This window comes from Nerophis lumbriciformis, linkage group LG23 (assembly GCF_033978685.3).
Source record: "Nerophis lumbriciformis linkage group LG23, RoL_Nlum_v2.1, whole genome shotgun sequence".
Lineage (NCBI taxonomy): Eukaryota > Metazoa > Chordata > Actinopteri > Syngnathiformes > Syngnathidae > Nerophis > Nerophis lumbriciformis.
Window position 1 is genome coordinate 12,941,494 of NC_084570.2, and position 15,449 is coordinate 12,956,942.

Sequence of the window (15,449 nt, forward strand, 5' to 3'; positions counted from 1 at the left end):
GACGAGTAAACAGGCGTATTTGTAGCAGACTGCCTGTAGGTAATGTTGCTATTATCCATGCCAACACTGGCTTCAACACTTGGCGGGTAAACAGGCGTATTCGTAGCAGACTGCCTCTAGGTAATGCCAATAAAACAAGCACGCCCGATAGAAAGCATTCAAAACTAAGGTTACGCTTTCAAAAAAGTGCTAGCTTGATTCTAACTTAGATGCTACTTACTAGCATTAGCACGTTTACATTGCAAACCACAGGCTTGGGCAATTACTTTCACTCAGGGGCCACATTGAGGAAAAAAATGTGTCTAACGGCTGGTGTGCATGTGTTTTTCATATATTTATATATATGTACATACATACTAAAAATATTTGGAAATATTTGGAAACGTCCGGCAGGCCGGACTGAAAATCTTAACGTAATTTGCCCAGGTCTGATCAACCAGGTGGTATGTAATATGTACAACACTTATAGTACATACACTTTGTAAGCCTAAACAAAAGAAAAGGCTGGCACAATCAACTGAATGGCAAAGACTACACCTGACTACGGCAACACGCTTAGGACAAATTGAAATAAATGCATACTTGCAAATGACATTCGGAATCGGAAGTGTAGGAAAACTCGATTTAACAACAGGAAAACACAATTATCAGCTCAAAGGTAAATGTTAAATTGATAAAAAATAGATTTTATTATTTGACATATTAGCATTTAATACAACATCCATCCATCCATTTTCTACCGCTTATTCCCTTTGGGGTCGCGGGGGGCGCTGGAGCCTATCTCAGCTACAATCGGGCGGAAGGCGGGGTACACCCTGGACAAGTCGCCACCTCATCGCAGGGCCAACACAGATAGACAAGACAACATTCACACTCACATTCACACACTAGGGCCAATTTAGTGTTGCCAATTAACCTATCCTCAGATGCATGTCTTTGGAGGTGGGAGGAAGCCGGAGTACCCGGAGGGAACCCATGCAGTCACGGGGAGAACATGCAAACTCCACACAGAAAGATCCCGAGCCCGGGATTGAACCCAAGACTACTCAGGACCTTCGCATTGTGAGGCAGATGCACTAACCCCTCATCCACCGTACTGCCCTTTAATACAACATGAACACACAAAAAAGTAAAGAAAATTGGTACCCTATCAGTTCAAATGCGAAAGGTACCCATCCCTAGTAAATTGGAAAAAAGTACTTGGACTCACCCAAGCAGCGGTAGGGCACTACAATGTGCATATGACTGCGACACTGCTTGCGACCCTTCTTGCACCAGTTCTGGATGCTGACAGGCTGGTTGGCTTCCACCACATTAGTAATCTGGAGCTCTGGATACACCTGCATGCATAAGGAATTCGCCTTAGCTTCTATTTCAGACACAAGTTATCAGGCTGTTGACCTACGGCCTCCCTTCCTGACCTACTCTAGAGAGGAAAGCTCATCTTAGGACTCCTAACTGTGCTACTTTTGGAGTGTGACAATCTGTTAGCGCCTGCTTGAGAGATTTCTCACGTGTTTCTCACCATATGAGCATTGTTAGTCATTGTTATCTCGACATGACAGTTCACGGTATTGCTCAAGGCGGCCTAATTTTTATGGAAGAAAAAAAGTGTTTTTGTGGTTGGCTTTAACGCCATAGCCATCCCTGTAGTTTAATCAGAACGGTTCCTTGTTCTGCTATTAAATATTTGGTTTGGTTCTTGTTGCCTAATTCGAATCGAGAGCGTGTTGATAGAAGTGAGTGGGTGTAAGCACCATAGGTGTCAAATTCATTTTTACCGTGGGCTATATCACAGTTACGGCTGCCCTCAGAGGGTTATTCCTTTTTTTCCTCAAACAAAATGTAAAAAATACTTGATTATGAACCAAATATTCGATACATTTACAATAAAACAAAGCTACTGAGCCTCCTTGTTAGAACTAATTCAAAGTTGTATGACTTGATATATAATTTTTAGGGATGCACGATGCATCTTTTAAGCCTGTTTCTCAAGACTGATATCAATATAGGAACTATTTTTCAAATTGAGATTTAACTATATTTTGTGCACACCTTAATTTGTGGCTTGCTTCGGACAGCTTCTTTAGCAGCGCAGGCGTCTTTGTAGGCTTTCATAACGCCGTATTAGCAATGCTGGCCTTTCAGGTGGCTGACAAGGTTTGATGTGTTAAAACTTAACGTTTGGTTGTTGTTTGCAGAAAATTTGGTGCAAATAGCATGGCAAATCCTCCTCTGAAAAAGTGAAGACGTCCCACACGGTGGACACCATGTTTGTTTACAATGAGCTCAAGGGAACATTACAACAGGCAGGAGAAAAGGAGGGCTTGATTTGTTCAACCTAACCCGCCTACAGCCAAGTACTGGTCATCTTGCCACATAATTTTGAGCGTTTTTATCTGAGTTATTGGATTCATCAGTATGACGTCATAATTCCTAATAATTGCCTTATAGTTATCCATCCAATAATTATTGTGCACTCCTAGAATTTTTATTCAACTGCTCATAAACGCAACAAACGTTAAACAAATGTGTGGCTTGTACATTTAGTAATTTCAAATAAAACAAATAAAAATGTATTGTGATAGACTGGGTTGTGTTAGCAGTAACAGGTATTCATTTTTCTACATTTTGGAGGTCAGTGAAGGCACTTAGGCATGACTGAATGTGACAGTGACATAGGAAGGTGAGTAGGTCTGCTAGTTATGCTGTCATATTTGTGCTGCTCTTGTTGTATGGTATGGCCAACAGTAACCTGTTACCTTTTGTCATCAGCACAGAGCTTCCCAGTCATGTTTTGGTTTCATTCAAACTATGGAATCTGCCTGTAATATTTATGATGCCAGTGATTTGATCTGTAAATATTAATACAAAATGATATAATTTCACTAACTGTTGACCCAATAAGTGTTGATGAAATCAGTGGAAAGCATAATATATTATGTGGATGAATTATGTAGACTAAAATAAGTTAAAACAAATAGGAATTGGATAAATACAGAACTAGAATTCAATACATCAGAGGCGGAGATACTGAAAATACAGTGGGAGGAAATTGTTTTTTTCTCGCTTCTCGATATTGTGATTTTTTTTTATGCTCCTCAGAGATTCTACACACAAAAAGAAAACAGCCTATTACCTCCTGGCAGTACTGCAGGATGCCCTCCTTGGTGCCGACACAGCTCTTGGTACCGGAGGGGTCTGGTTCCCACTTGCCACTCTGTACACTGACGTGCATGTTGAGTTTTCCGCAGAACATGGCCACCTGGGGCTCAGCCAGCGGGCCTGTTGAACCGTCCGTGGGCACCTATAGAGCGAGGCGATACAGATGAAAACGTTTAAGGAGTAGCTCAACTCTTAGAGCAGATGCAATTCAAACTTGAGTTGAGGGGAGTGTTGAGGTGAGACTCAAAAGGGAGAAAATTATTACTCTAATTTATGTGAGGTTGCTCATATTTATTGCAATATAACATCCTCAATGCACAGGATATCAATGCACAGGAGTGAATCAGTCATACAAAACTCAAATTGTAGATTGCCAGCTCACTAAATCGCTGGGGAGCCTCAAGCAGTGACATCAATGGCAATCCTGCACCCTCTGTGCCCTTCCGCAACATCATGTTATTTATACAACCTCTCAGTTGAGTCATTTCAAGGCCCGTGCTCTCGATTCGCTCACCACACAGACCACCGCAGTCAGTCGGCGGGTTAGTTAGAGGTAAGAATGATGTATGCGTGACCCGGAGCATGGGGATGCCTGAATGTAATCATTTGCTTCATTATTTGAGCTTGTGTGTGCATTTAGTGCTGTAGTTCCCTCCAGAGAGGAACTGCAGACAAACACTGTCAGCATTGTACAGCCAAATGAGCGTGAACAAAATCAGAGGGAATATAGAGGGGTGGAGGACAGAGGGAGGGAGGAGAGGCACCAGTGCTATTGTGCTCTCCCTAATCTTGTTAATGGTTTTGAAGTCCCTGGCAGGCAAACAAATGCTGCTTTATGAAACGGATATAGCCTCCCTTTCCCCCCCCTGCAGACAGATTCACTATTAGCAGCCATAGGTATGAAAACCTCTTCCAAATGGAAGGACGGCTGACATAAATAAGTGTGGAACTCATTAAATAATAAAAGGATGCAACTATAAAATTATTTCACAATGGCTGCCTGGAACATCTTCCAGTTCTAAGAACGAAATGCGCCCTTCGTACCACAGCAGCTAGTTAATCCATCACAGACAAAGGGCGTCAAATCACCACCTGTCCTTTTTCCGCCTCAGCAGCACCTCATGGCAACTTAACAGCACTGTCAAGTCACTGAGCCATTTTCACTACAACATGTTACTTAAAGGGGACTGCACTTTTTGGGGGAGAATTTAGCCTATCGTTCACAATCATTATGAAAGACATCACAGATGGATTTATCTTTTTAAATAAACGCAAATAAAAGTCTGCATACAGCGGAGACAATGGAAGCTCCTTTATTTTGCCCATAAAATCCAATAAATAACCATTCGAAAAGCGCCAACACTACTCCATTTACATTTCGTTATTTGAAAATGTACTAAGTATTAGTGATACTATTATAAGCGCGAACGCAGACAAACTATTTATAGCGGCGCCGTGATCAGAAGCTTGTGTACAATCTCGACATGTTCGACTGGTGAGGTGTTTCCTCGGTTCTTTGCTCCCTGGAAGTTTTATTCTGAATCATAAATCATGACTCCCACCTGGATAGAAGAAGGCTGAGAATGTATTCCAACAAGTTGGTACACTTTGACAGCCGATTAAGAACCGGAAATGGCGAGAACGACACGAAAAAGACGCTTGAGTCGACGCCCCTTTTCTTCGTGAGGATTATGAGTCATTCTTTATCTAAATGGAAATATATGAACATCCAAGCAGTCGGCATCCTATTGACAGCAGGCAATGCACTGTAAGTGACCGTTTTATTATGTTTGTTGGCTCTCATAAAGTCTGCAGTGAGTAATAATTAGTGATGCGCTTTTGAAATCAATGCCCTGCATAGCTTTAAATGATCAAAATATTAAATATTATGAATGTGCTCCAATAGGCTCCATTCTAAGCAGACTTTTTATCGCATTTATTTAATATTTAGAATTCATTAAAAAATATATCTATTTTCATGTCATGTCTTTCATATTGATTGTGAACGATAGGCAAAATTCCCCAAAAAGTGCAGTTCCCTTTTATTTAAGGATCTGCAGTTTGACTCCCGTGCTGCCGACTGGAAGTGAGAAGCGTGAAAGATCAGACCCATATAAGCAGCAAATGAAGCTGAACGTTTTCAAGTAACCTTTATAAAGTCATCTGCGTGTGATCCACCTTTTAATCAACTATTTCTGGATGCCCAGTTTTTATTGTGACCTTAAACGCTCTGATTCAGGTCTCCCGGGTGATTTAATAATTTCCTCTCTGCTTTGTGGTGCAAGTACTTGGCCAACTGTTTACTGATCATATCAAATAATAGCACCAATCACCAATATTTTCCCTCCTGCTGTTCAACTGCTGTAACTTCTATTCTGCTTTTTTTGTGAGGGAAAATGGCGATGCAACGCTTTCACTTGGAAATCAAGCCTATAAATCAGAGTCCGAGGACAAAGACCCCGAGACAGTAGTGGGAGGAGAAAGTACAATGAGCGTGATGATGGAAACCAGGAGATGTTTGGAGACTATCCATGAATTTGACCAGAAAGCTACGCATGATGGAAAATAGGAGATTCAAGAAAATTTGAATTCAAAGTCTTTACAGAAAGTGAATGTCTTTTGTCCATTTAAATAATTGTCCATACTACTACTTTTAAATAGAAGTATCCCGTCCCAATACAAAAATTTCACTTGTGATACAATGCAGATATCGGAGCCTTCGGTATTGGCCGGTATTAACGCAAAATGAAATCAGCACGAATCATACAGCCTGGGATTATTTTGTAGTGTGGAATGTTAGAAAAGACTTGATCAAGTGAAATTGATCAAACAGAGCTCAACGGTTGTATGAAAACACTAAACTATTTATCATTAACAGTCTGGACTTGATTCATCTTTTAGTTGAAGTAGAGTGTCGTTAAGTTAAACTAATGACGAAGTAAGTTGAATGATGCGGACATGTTTGTTACTGATAATTTCTAATACCGGCCTTTGAGACTTTGTATCTGTAAGTAATATGCAACTATAATTATTTGTTACCTTTTTATATTGTCAAAAGTCATATTAAATTGTTCAATTAAGGACACCTATTACATACTGTATGTCTACATTTTGTGCTAAGCTGTTGTGTAGCTGCTTGCTCCTATTTGCCTATTACCTACCATGTTTACCTTTTGAAAAGGACTTAACAAGACCAACCATGTGTGCTTATTGGAGGACATCCAGCTTTGCACAAACAAACATGATGCAAGGCTACTTGTATTGGAGGGTTTATATGACAGATTTTAGATGCAAATCCGATACTTGTTTTGATGATATCGGACTGATTTCCAATATCTATATCGAATCAGGACACCCCTGATTTATAAGCTTGCGTGCATTAAAGGGGAACTGCACATTTATTTATTTATTTTTTTAATCATTAACAATCCCTATGTAAGACAAGAACACATTTGTCTTTCTTTTTAATACATTCGAGTTTGTAATATATGGCAAGTACAAGGTGGCAAACAATGTCGCTAATGGGAGTACTCTGTAAAGTGCTCTAAAATAACATCCAAAAACCGCCAACTCTATATACATCTTGTGACCTGAATATTTACCAAGTATCAGCAATATTATTATTATTATTATTATTATAAGTGCTAACGCCGAGGAACTACTTTTAGTGGCGCCGTGATCACAGAGAACTAACTATCTTATGTAGCAGCTATTGACATACTGAGCGGGTGTGCTGCTGCATCACCTCAGTAAAAGTTAATTCTAGATTATAAATCATGGCTTTCAACGGGATAGTAGAAGGTTGTCGCCATAAACCGAGATGTTGGTCAACTCTGACATTCAATTTATACCCAAGAAAGACATAAAATGACGCTTGTTGGCCGTTTTTTCGAACCCCCCGCCCCCCCCCCCCTTTTTTTTTTTTTTTTTTTTACCTGTATGAGGATTTTGATTAATTCTTCATCCAAACGGGAAGATGTACACATACCATCAGTCGGCATTCCAGTGAGAGCAGACATTTTACAGTAAGTGGTTGTTTTATTATGTTCATAGTTTGTATTTCTTGTTTAGCACTTAGCAATACTGCTACTTGCTGGATCTGTTTAGCACACAGCGTCTAAAACTTGTAGCACATTCTCCCTATATTCAGGTTTAAAAATATAAGGTTCTGGATCATCATTTGTCCCATGATAGTCGTCGTTGGCTCTCCTGAAGTCTGCCATAATTGGCAGTAGTTGTTTTTGTTGAAGGGAAAACAAACCTGATGAGTCTTTAAAATGAGTCTGCAGCCGTATGCTAAAAATGACCAAAATATGTAAATATTACATGTTGTTATGATTGTGCCTGTTACTACATTACATATATACTTACAGTGTGTATATAAAATAGGCGGAATAGAACGAATCCTGTGAGCTCAATTGTTAGCTGACTTTTCCTAGCATTTATTTACTAATTAGAATGCATAAAAAAAGAAAATTATGTGTGCTTGTCTCAAAAAAGGATTGTAAATGATAGAAAAAAATTCCAAAAAAGTACAGTTCCCCTTAATCAATGCAATAATGTACATGCTCTAAATCCCAGTGACATGGGATGTTATGCACAGTTTGCAGATGAAATTCAAATCAGATAAAAAGTACTCAGAGAAAGAAATTAAAATGAAAAACTAAAAATGCCTGCAAACTGCAAAGCACATTACTAATAGACAGGCAAATGTATATCATTAAAAGGATGTGTTGTTCTACGACTTTACATCCCATTTCAGCCCCCATCCTGCCATCATGTGGGAAGGAGGGGGAGGGAGTGGTAATCTGGGCACAAAGGATTAGGACAGCAGCCCATTCGAGAGAAATATCTCCCTTTAGTCTCAATCTGGCATGATAGATATCACCACATCCGCAAAGAATAAGCCAGGGGAACTGGGACTGATGTTATATGAGCTTGACCCCGAGAAGGTAGTTCCGTTTAAGTCAGCAAAAACTCCAGTCACGTAGCTGCAAGGCGTGCAACTTCTTCAGCAAAAATTATACATGATGGCACAGTAGCACTTACTAAAATCTATTGCTAAATTAGCTGATGGAAAACATCAATGAGAGCCAAAAATGTGAAGTAGTGTAGCAGTTGACGAGAAAACCAAAAAAATGTGCAATTAGGATATATGTAGAACAGCTATATTCCATTTCCGGAGGAGTTGTTAAAAGGAAAATGCAAGATGCAGCTACTGGACCAAATGGGACTTTAGAATTACCGTATTTTCCGCACTATAAGGCGCACCTAAAAACCACAAATTTTCTCAAAAGCTGACAGTGCGCCTTATAACCCGGTGCGCTTTATATATGGATTAATATTAAGATTCATTTTCATAAAGTTTCGGTCTCGTAACTACGGTAAACAGCCGCCATCTTTTTTCCCCGTAGAAGAGGAAGTGCTTCTTCTTCTACGCAAGCAACCGCCAAGGTAAGCACCCGCCCCCATAGAACAGGAAGCGCTTCTTCTTCTACTGTAAGCAACCACCCGCCCGCGTAGAAGAAGAAGAAGCGCGCGGATATTACCGTACGTTTCATTTCCTTTGTGTGTTTACATCTGTAAAGACCACAAAATGGCTCCTACTAAGCGACAGGGATCCGGTTCATGAAAAGACGCAATCTCTCCATCCGCACACGGATTACTATTTCACAGCAACTGCCTAAAGACTTTCAAGAAAAGCTGGCTACTTTCCGTGCATATTGTAAAAACAAGATAGCTGAAAAAAAGATCCGGCCAGAGAACATTATCAACATGGACGAGGTTCCACTGACTTTTGATATTCCTGTGAACCGCACTGTGGATACAACGGGAGCACGTACGGTGAATATTCGCACCACAGGGAATGAGAAGTCATCCTTCACTGTGGTTCTAGCTTGCCATGCTAATGGCCAGAAACTTCCACCCATGGTGATATTCAAAAGGAAGACCTTGCCAAAAGAGACCTTTCCAGCCGGCGTTATCATAAAAGCTAACTCGAAGGGATGGATGAAGAAAAGATGAGCGAGTGGTTAAGGTAAGTTTACGCGAAGAGGCCAGGTGGCTTTTTTCACGCAGCTCCGTCCATGTTGATATACGACTCCGTGCGCGCCCACATCACGCTGGTTTTTAATATATTATTAAAGTTTGACTGACCTATCTGACTGTTTTTTTGACATTCCTTTAGCGCAGTTAGATGCGGCTTATAACACGGGGCGTCTTATAGGTGGACAAAATTTTGAAATATGCCGTTCATTGAAGGCGCGGCTTATAACCCAGGGCGCCTTATGGTGCGGAAAATACGGTACAGTGTTGCTAAATCTTAGCATGCAACACTAAACAAAACATGTCAAAAAACCTCCTAACATTTTTCAAATGAAATGAATTCATCATGCCCTGAGTGGAGGTAAACAATCGAGAAGATAAAAAAAACAAACAAACACAAAAAAAGCCAAAGCAACAATCTCATCATGTAATGCAGCAATAACATATCATTTTGCTGATGTAAAGCGATTAAAGTGAGATTATTGGTGGCTCCAATTTGACAAAGTGGTTTGCTGAAGAAAGAACCATAACAAACATCGGTGGAAGATGGGCGACAAAGCTCAAAAGACAAACATGCAAGCTAAATGTCAACCTTGTTTATTGAGATTAGGCGCCAAAAGATATGCTCGGCAACTTCTAAAAGAGGGTGCATGTAAACAAGCACACACGTGACGCATCTTCGCCCTCACACGCAAATGTTTGAATGTATTTGTGGACATGATGAGTACACACTGAGGGCAAAATCTTTGAAGAGTGTTTCGCACCCCGCCCTGTGGATATTAGTCTTGCCGTGCTTTTAATTGTACTGTCTTATCACAGTGGCCCAGGCCTGCCTTGGGGAGCTGGGGGTGGGGGTGGGGGTTGCCATTATATCAGCCCCTTCCTAAGGGGACATCTTCTTGCAAAGCGCGCACACGCACTATCTTGCTGTGACATTTTTTGTACCTATTTATATACCAAGTAAGGTCTAGTTATCTGTAGTATGAATAATGGCTAAAATACTACATCACATCATTGACAGGACCAATATATTTATATCTATGATGTATATGTATAGGCAGCTTTAGGACAACAATGACTTGCTATCATCGTGCTGCTTTCAGTACATCGCTGTGGGAATTGGTGGGCACACATGGCAACAAAACATGTGATGAGAACACATGCACATGACACATCTTTGCAGAAAAATTACATTACATTTTTTCAGGGGGACAAACGTTTTTAACCTACAATTTATTTGCGTCAGCCTGGGCAGTTCACCCCAAAATCCAAAAAATAAACAAAACAAATATTGCAGTGCTGTGCCCATTGATTGAACTCAAGCATGTATTCAAAAAGAGCAGGAACAAGTAGGGTTAGCAGATCACAATTCACCAGATTTGGGACAAAGACTGTTTGTGTTGGACACGACACCAATGCATCAGAAGTCTACAATAACTTAAAAAACATTTATTTTCTGCCCTTTAACTTATAATATTACTATAACTATGTAGGACATGAACTGCAAGTAAAAGTTAAATATAGTTTATCTAAACGCAACTTTCCCAAGCTCTTACACTTAAGAAAACAGTAAGCATAGAGCATCTCACAATGCCTCGCAAATCAACACACTGTATTGTTTTTTCATGTATAGAACTTCAGTCTGCTTTAAAAAGGAATGACTTGCCTGTATTTTCTCCGACAACAGAGGGAAACAACACAACACCAGGAAAACTTTAAAAAAAAATCACAATTGAGTGTTTGTTCTTGTACACTTTTTGACTCGGGGGCCGCATTGGGTTAAAACAATTTGGCTGAGGGCCAGGCTGCATACATATACATATATATGCTGAGGGGGAAACGTCAGTGGAAGCAGGAGGGGAGATGAATGCAGCGCCCGAGAGCGAAGCTCATGCAGTCCCCCAGAGAGTTGCACAGTCAGAGAGCCAACGCAAACATCCAGAAAGGCGCAAGAAAATCAAGTGGCCAAAGGCCAAAAGCCAAGCAGAATGGCGCAAGCTTGACGATCACCTGAGAGGGGTACTGGAGCATTCCCTGAGAGGGACTGTTGAGCGTAAACTAACCTCGCTGAGTAACATCATTTATGAGGAGTGCAGAGAGAGGTTCGGAGAGAGCGCGACCAAGCGAGCCACAGCCCAGAGGCACAAAGGACGGAGGGAGAGGGACATCAAGGGGCTTATAACCAACAGGCGCCAGTTGCGTAAGAGGTGGAGGAAAGCAGCCGCGGAGGAAAAAGAAGGTCTCAAAGTGCTATGGGATGATCTCAAGCAGCGTCTGGCCAAGTTGCGTCGGGCAGAGAGACTCAGAAGGCGCCGGAAACGAAAGGAGAAGGAAAGAAAAGACTTCTTCAAGGATCCTTTCCGGTTTGCCCGTCAGCTCCTGGATGAAAAGCGAAGTGGCAAGCTGTCCATTGCGAAAGAGGATCTGGAACAACACATCAAGGACCAGTATATGGATTCAGCCAAAGATACACCACTTGGCACACCAGGCCATGTGCCACGTCCAGAACCCCCAGAGACCCCTTTCGACACTTCCCTACCTAGGCTGAGCGAGATTAAAGAAGTCCTTAAAAAAGCCAGATCAGCCTCTGCACCAGGACCAAACGGGCTTCCTTACAAGGTGTATAAAAACTGTCCGCAAGTGACCACAATCTTGTGGAAGCTCATGAGTGTTGTGTGGAAGAAGCAATCCATTCCAGCGGAGTGGCAAGAGGCAGTTGGAATATTCATCCCCAAGGAGCAAAATTCCATCAACATCAGCCAGTTCAGGACAATTGCTTTACTGAACGTGGAGGGAAAAGTATTTTTCTCTGTCCTGGCAAAAAGGATATCCAGCTTCCTCAGCAACAACGGCCACATCGATACAAGCTGTCAAAAAGCCGGACTGCCAGGCTTTCCGGGGTGCATAGAGCATGCATCCGTGATCTGGGATCAGATACAGCGTGCCAAAAGAGAGAGGAGCAACCTCCACGTGGTATGGCTCGACCTGGCAAATGCTTATGGCTCAGTACCACACAAATTAGTTGAGTTTGCCCTAAATTTCTTCCACGTTCCTGCGTGTGTCAGTAACATCATAGCCAAGTATTTCAACAACCTACACATGTGCTTCTCAGTAGATGACTACATGACAGGATGGCAGCGGTTGGAAGTGTGAATTGCCATGGGCTGCTCCATATCACCAATCCTCTTTGTGGCTGCATTTGAAGTGTTGCTCATTGGAGCAAGGCAAATGGTCAGAGGCCTAAAAACACCGTCTGGAGGAAGACTCCCCGCTCTGAGAGGTTTCATGGATGATGTGACAAGCATCCTACAGACCGCCCCATGCACAGCACGACTCCTCAAGCGTTTCGACGAACTGATCGTCTGGGCAAGGATGAAGATAAAGCCCGCTAAGTCCAGGAGCCTGTCAATCAGGAAGGGTGTGAGAGATGACAGGACAGTCTTCACAGCAGGAGGTGAGAAGATTCCACTCCTGGCAGAGCAGCCCATCCGAAGCCTCGGGAGGGAGTATACAGCAGAGCTCTCGGACAGGCAGATGGGGAGGGTGGTCCAGAAACAACTAAAAGAGGGGCTCGTAAGGATCGACGGCAGCCAACTTCCTGGGAAGCTGAAGGTTTGGTGTTACCACTTCACACTTTTCCACCGCGTAATGTGGCCGCTGAAAGTAGCCGAAATTCCATCTTCTCAGGCCAGCAAGATGGACAGCATCGCCAACGGTTATATCAGGAAGTGGCTGGGCCTCCCCCGGTTTTTTCTCATACACAGGTCTTTTTGGCAAGAACATTCTGCAACTTCCTCTGAAGTCAATCAATCTGGATTACAGGCAGGAGAAGACCCGCCTTGTACTGGAGTTGAGGGAATCAAGAGACGAAGCTGTGAAGAGTGCAGCGGTGATTGTCCGCACTGGACGAAAGTGGAAGGCCCAGGTGGAAGTGGACCAAGCTGTCTCGAGGCTGAAATACAAGGAGATTCTGGGAAGAGTCCAAGACAGCCGGGCAGGACTGGGATGGGGGAAACCAGTCCAGTTCTGGTCCAAAGCCACGAGACAGCAGAGGAAGGCCATGGTGGTGGAAGAGGTCACACAAGTGGCACAAGACCAGTATTGGATCAAGGCCGTATCCCAGGGAAAACAGGGGGCATGGACTTGCTGGGAGGATACCATTCACAGAGTCATAACCTGGGCCGACATCTGGCGAACTCCTCAATCTCGGCTCAGCTTCCTCGTGAGGGCAGCGTATGACACCCTGCCATGCCCTCGAAACCTCGCCCAGTGGTTCGGAAGCGAGGGCAAGTGCTCCCTGTGCAGCAAAGACAATGCAGGACTCAAACACATCCTTTCAGGTTGCAACGTCGCGCTAACGCAGGGGCGCTTCCGGTGGCGACACAATCAGGTGCTGAGGAAGTTGGCAGAGCTGTTGGAGAGATGCAGAGTCGGGGCAAACAACGCCACAGATCTCCATCGGCCAAACATCACTTTCATCAAACCAGGAGAGGTAGGACAGAAGACAGAGGCGGGAAGATCATCACTTCTGCTTACCCCTGGTAAGGGCTGGGAGATGCGCGATGACCTGGACAAGCAGCTAGTCTTCCCAACTGAGGTAATACAGACAACGCTAAGACCAGACGTTGTGATGTGGTCCTCAGCTGCTAAGAAAGTCCTCATCATTGAACTAACCGTGCCATGGGAGGAGGGAATACCAGTAGCACATGAGTTCAAACGGTCAAAGTACAGCGACCTGGCAGAGGACTGCAAGGGGGGAGGCTGGTCTGCGTCCATTCACCCCGTGGAGATCGGATGCAAGGGCTTCGTAGGAGGTTCTGCAACCCGGCTCCTGCGTGCGGCGGGAATGACCGGTTCCAACCTGAGGAGGGCCATCAAGGAGTTGGCAGAGGAGGCAGAGAAGGCAAGTTTCTGGATGTGGCTAAGAAGGAGGGACAACACTTGGGGCTCAACACCCCATTGAGGTCAGTTGCAGGGAGTGGCGCGGGGAGACGTCCCCGCTTAGCCACTGCCCCCCCACCGCGAGGTGTCCTGGCTTGGGGGCGAAACATCAGTGAACGGTGGCACCAGCTGATGACCCTGCAGCTGACCTCCAAGTGCACTGGAGGAGGTGCGACAGGCAGAGATGCCAAGCAGTTAGGTCTGTACTTATTAATATATATATATATATATATATATATATATATATATATATATATATATAGACATGCACCTGGGGATAAGTTGATTGGCAACACTAAATTGGCCCTAGTGTGTGGATGTGAGTGTGAATGTTGTCTGTCTATCTGTGTTGGCCCTGCGATGAGGTGGCGACTTGTCTAGGGTGTACCCCGCCTTCCGCCCGATTGTAGCTGAGATAGGCTCCAGCACCCCCCGCGACCCCAAAGGGAATAAGCGGTAGAAAATGGATGGATGGATGGATGAGATGGAGATATATATATATATATATATATATATATATATATATATTTTTTTTTTTTTCCTTGCGCACTAATTGACTAAAAGAGTGTGCACTTTATGTCATGTTATCGATGGAAAAAATTTGTTTTTAGACAATATGATTTGCTTGAGCGGCTAGGAGACAGAGAGTAACAAGCCGTAGAAAATGGATTAGAATGGACAAATTAAAAAAAATTATAATACCGTATTTTTCAGAGTATAAGTCGCTCCGGAGTATAAGTCGCACCGGCCGAAAATGCATAATAAAGAAGGAAAAAAACATATATAAGTCGCATTTTTTGGGAAATGTATTTGATAAAACCCAACACCAAGAATAGACATTTGAAAGGCAATTTAAAATAAATAAAGAATAGTGAACAACAGGCTGAATAAGTGTACGTTATATGACACATAAATTACCAACTGAGAACGTGCCTGGTATGTTAACGTAACATATTATGGTAAGAGTCATTCAAATAACTATAACATATAGAACATGCTATACGTTTACCAAACAATCTGTCACTCCTAATCGCTAAATCCGATGAAATCTTATACGTCTAGTCTCTTACGTGAATGAGCTAAATAATATTATTTGATATTTTACAGTAATGTGTTAATAATTTCACACATAAGTCGCTCCTGAATATAAATCTCGCCCCCGGCCAAACTATGAAAAAAAACTGCGACTTATAGTCCGAAAAATACGGTAATTTAAAAAAACAAACAAAAAAACGTTTCTTTTTTTTTTTTTAAACTTGGGACTTCCCTCGGGCTGGATTTTGGACGCTGACGGGCTG

General features: G+C 42.7%; 1 protein-coding gene across 2 annotated transcripts in view; it reads right to left on the reverse strand.

Annotated features, from left to right (window-relative positions):
* Positions 1 to 15,449, reverse strand: part of appa (amyloid beta (A4) precursor protein a) — a 61,226-nt gene that overhangs the window by 19,733 nt on the left and 26,044 nt on the right. For both annotated transcript variants that reach the window (XM_061985051.1, XM_061985050.1), the window contains exons 2-3: positions 3,140 to 3,307; positions 1,211 to 1,340 (exon numbers count right to left, since the gene is read on the reverse strand). In XM_061985051.1, coding sequence (XP_061841035.1) covers positions 1,211 to 1,340; positions 3,140 to 3,307 — 298 coding nt within the window. The remainder of the gene's footprint in view (positions 1 to 1,210; positions 1,341 to 3,139; positions 3,308 to 15,449) is intronic.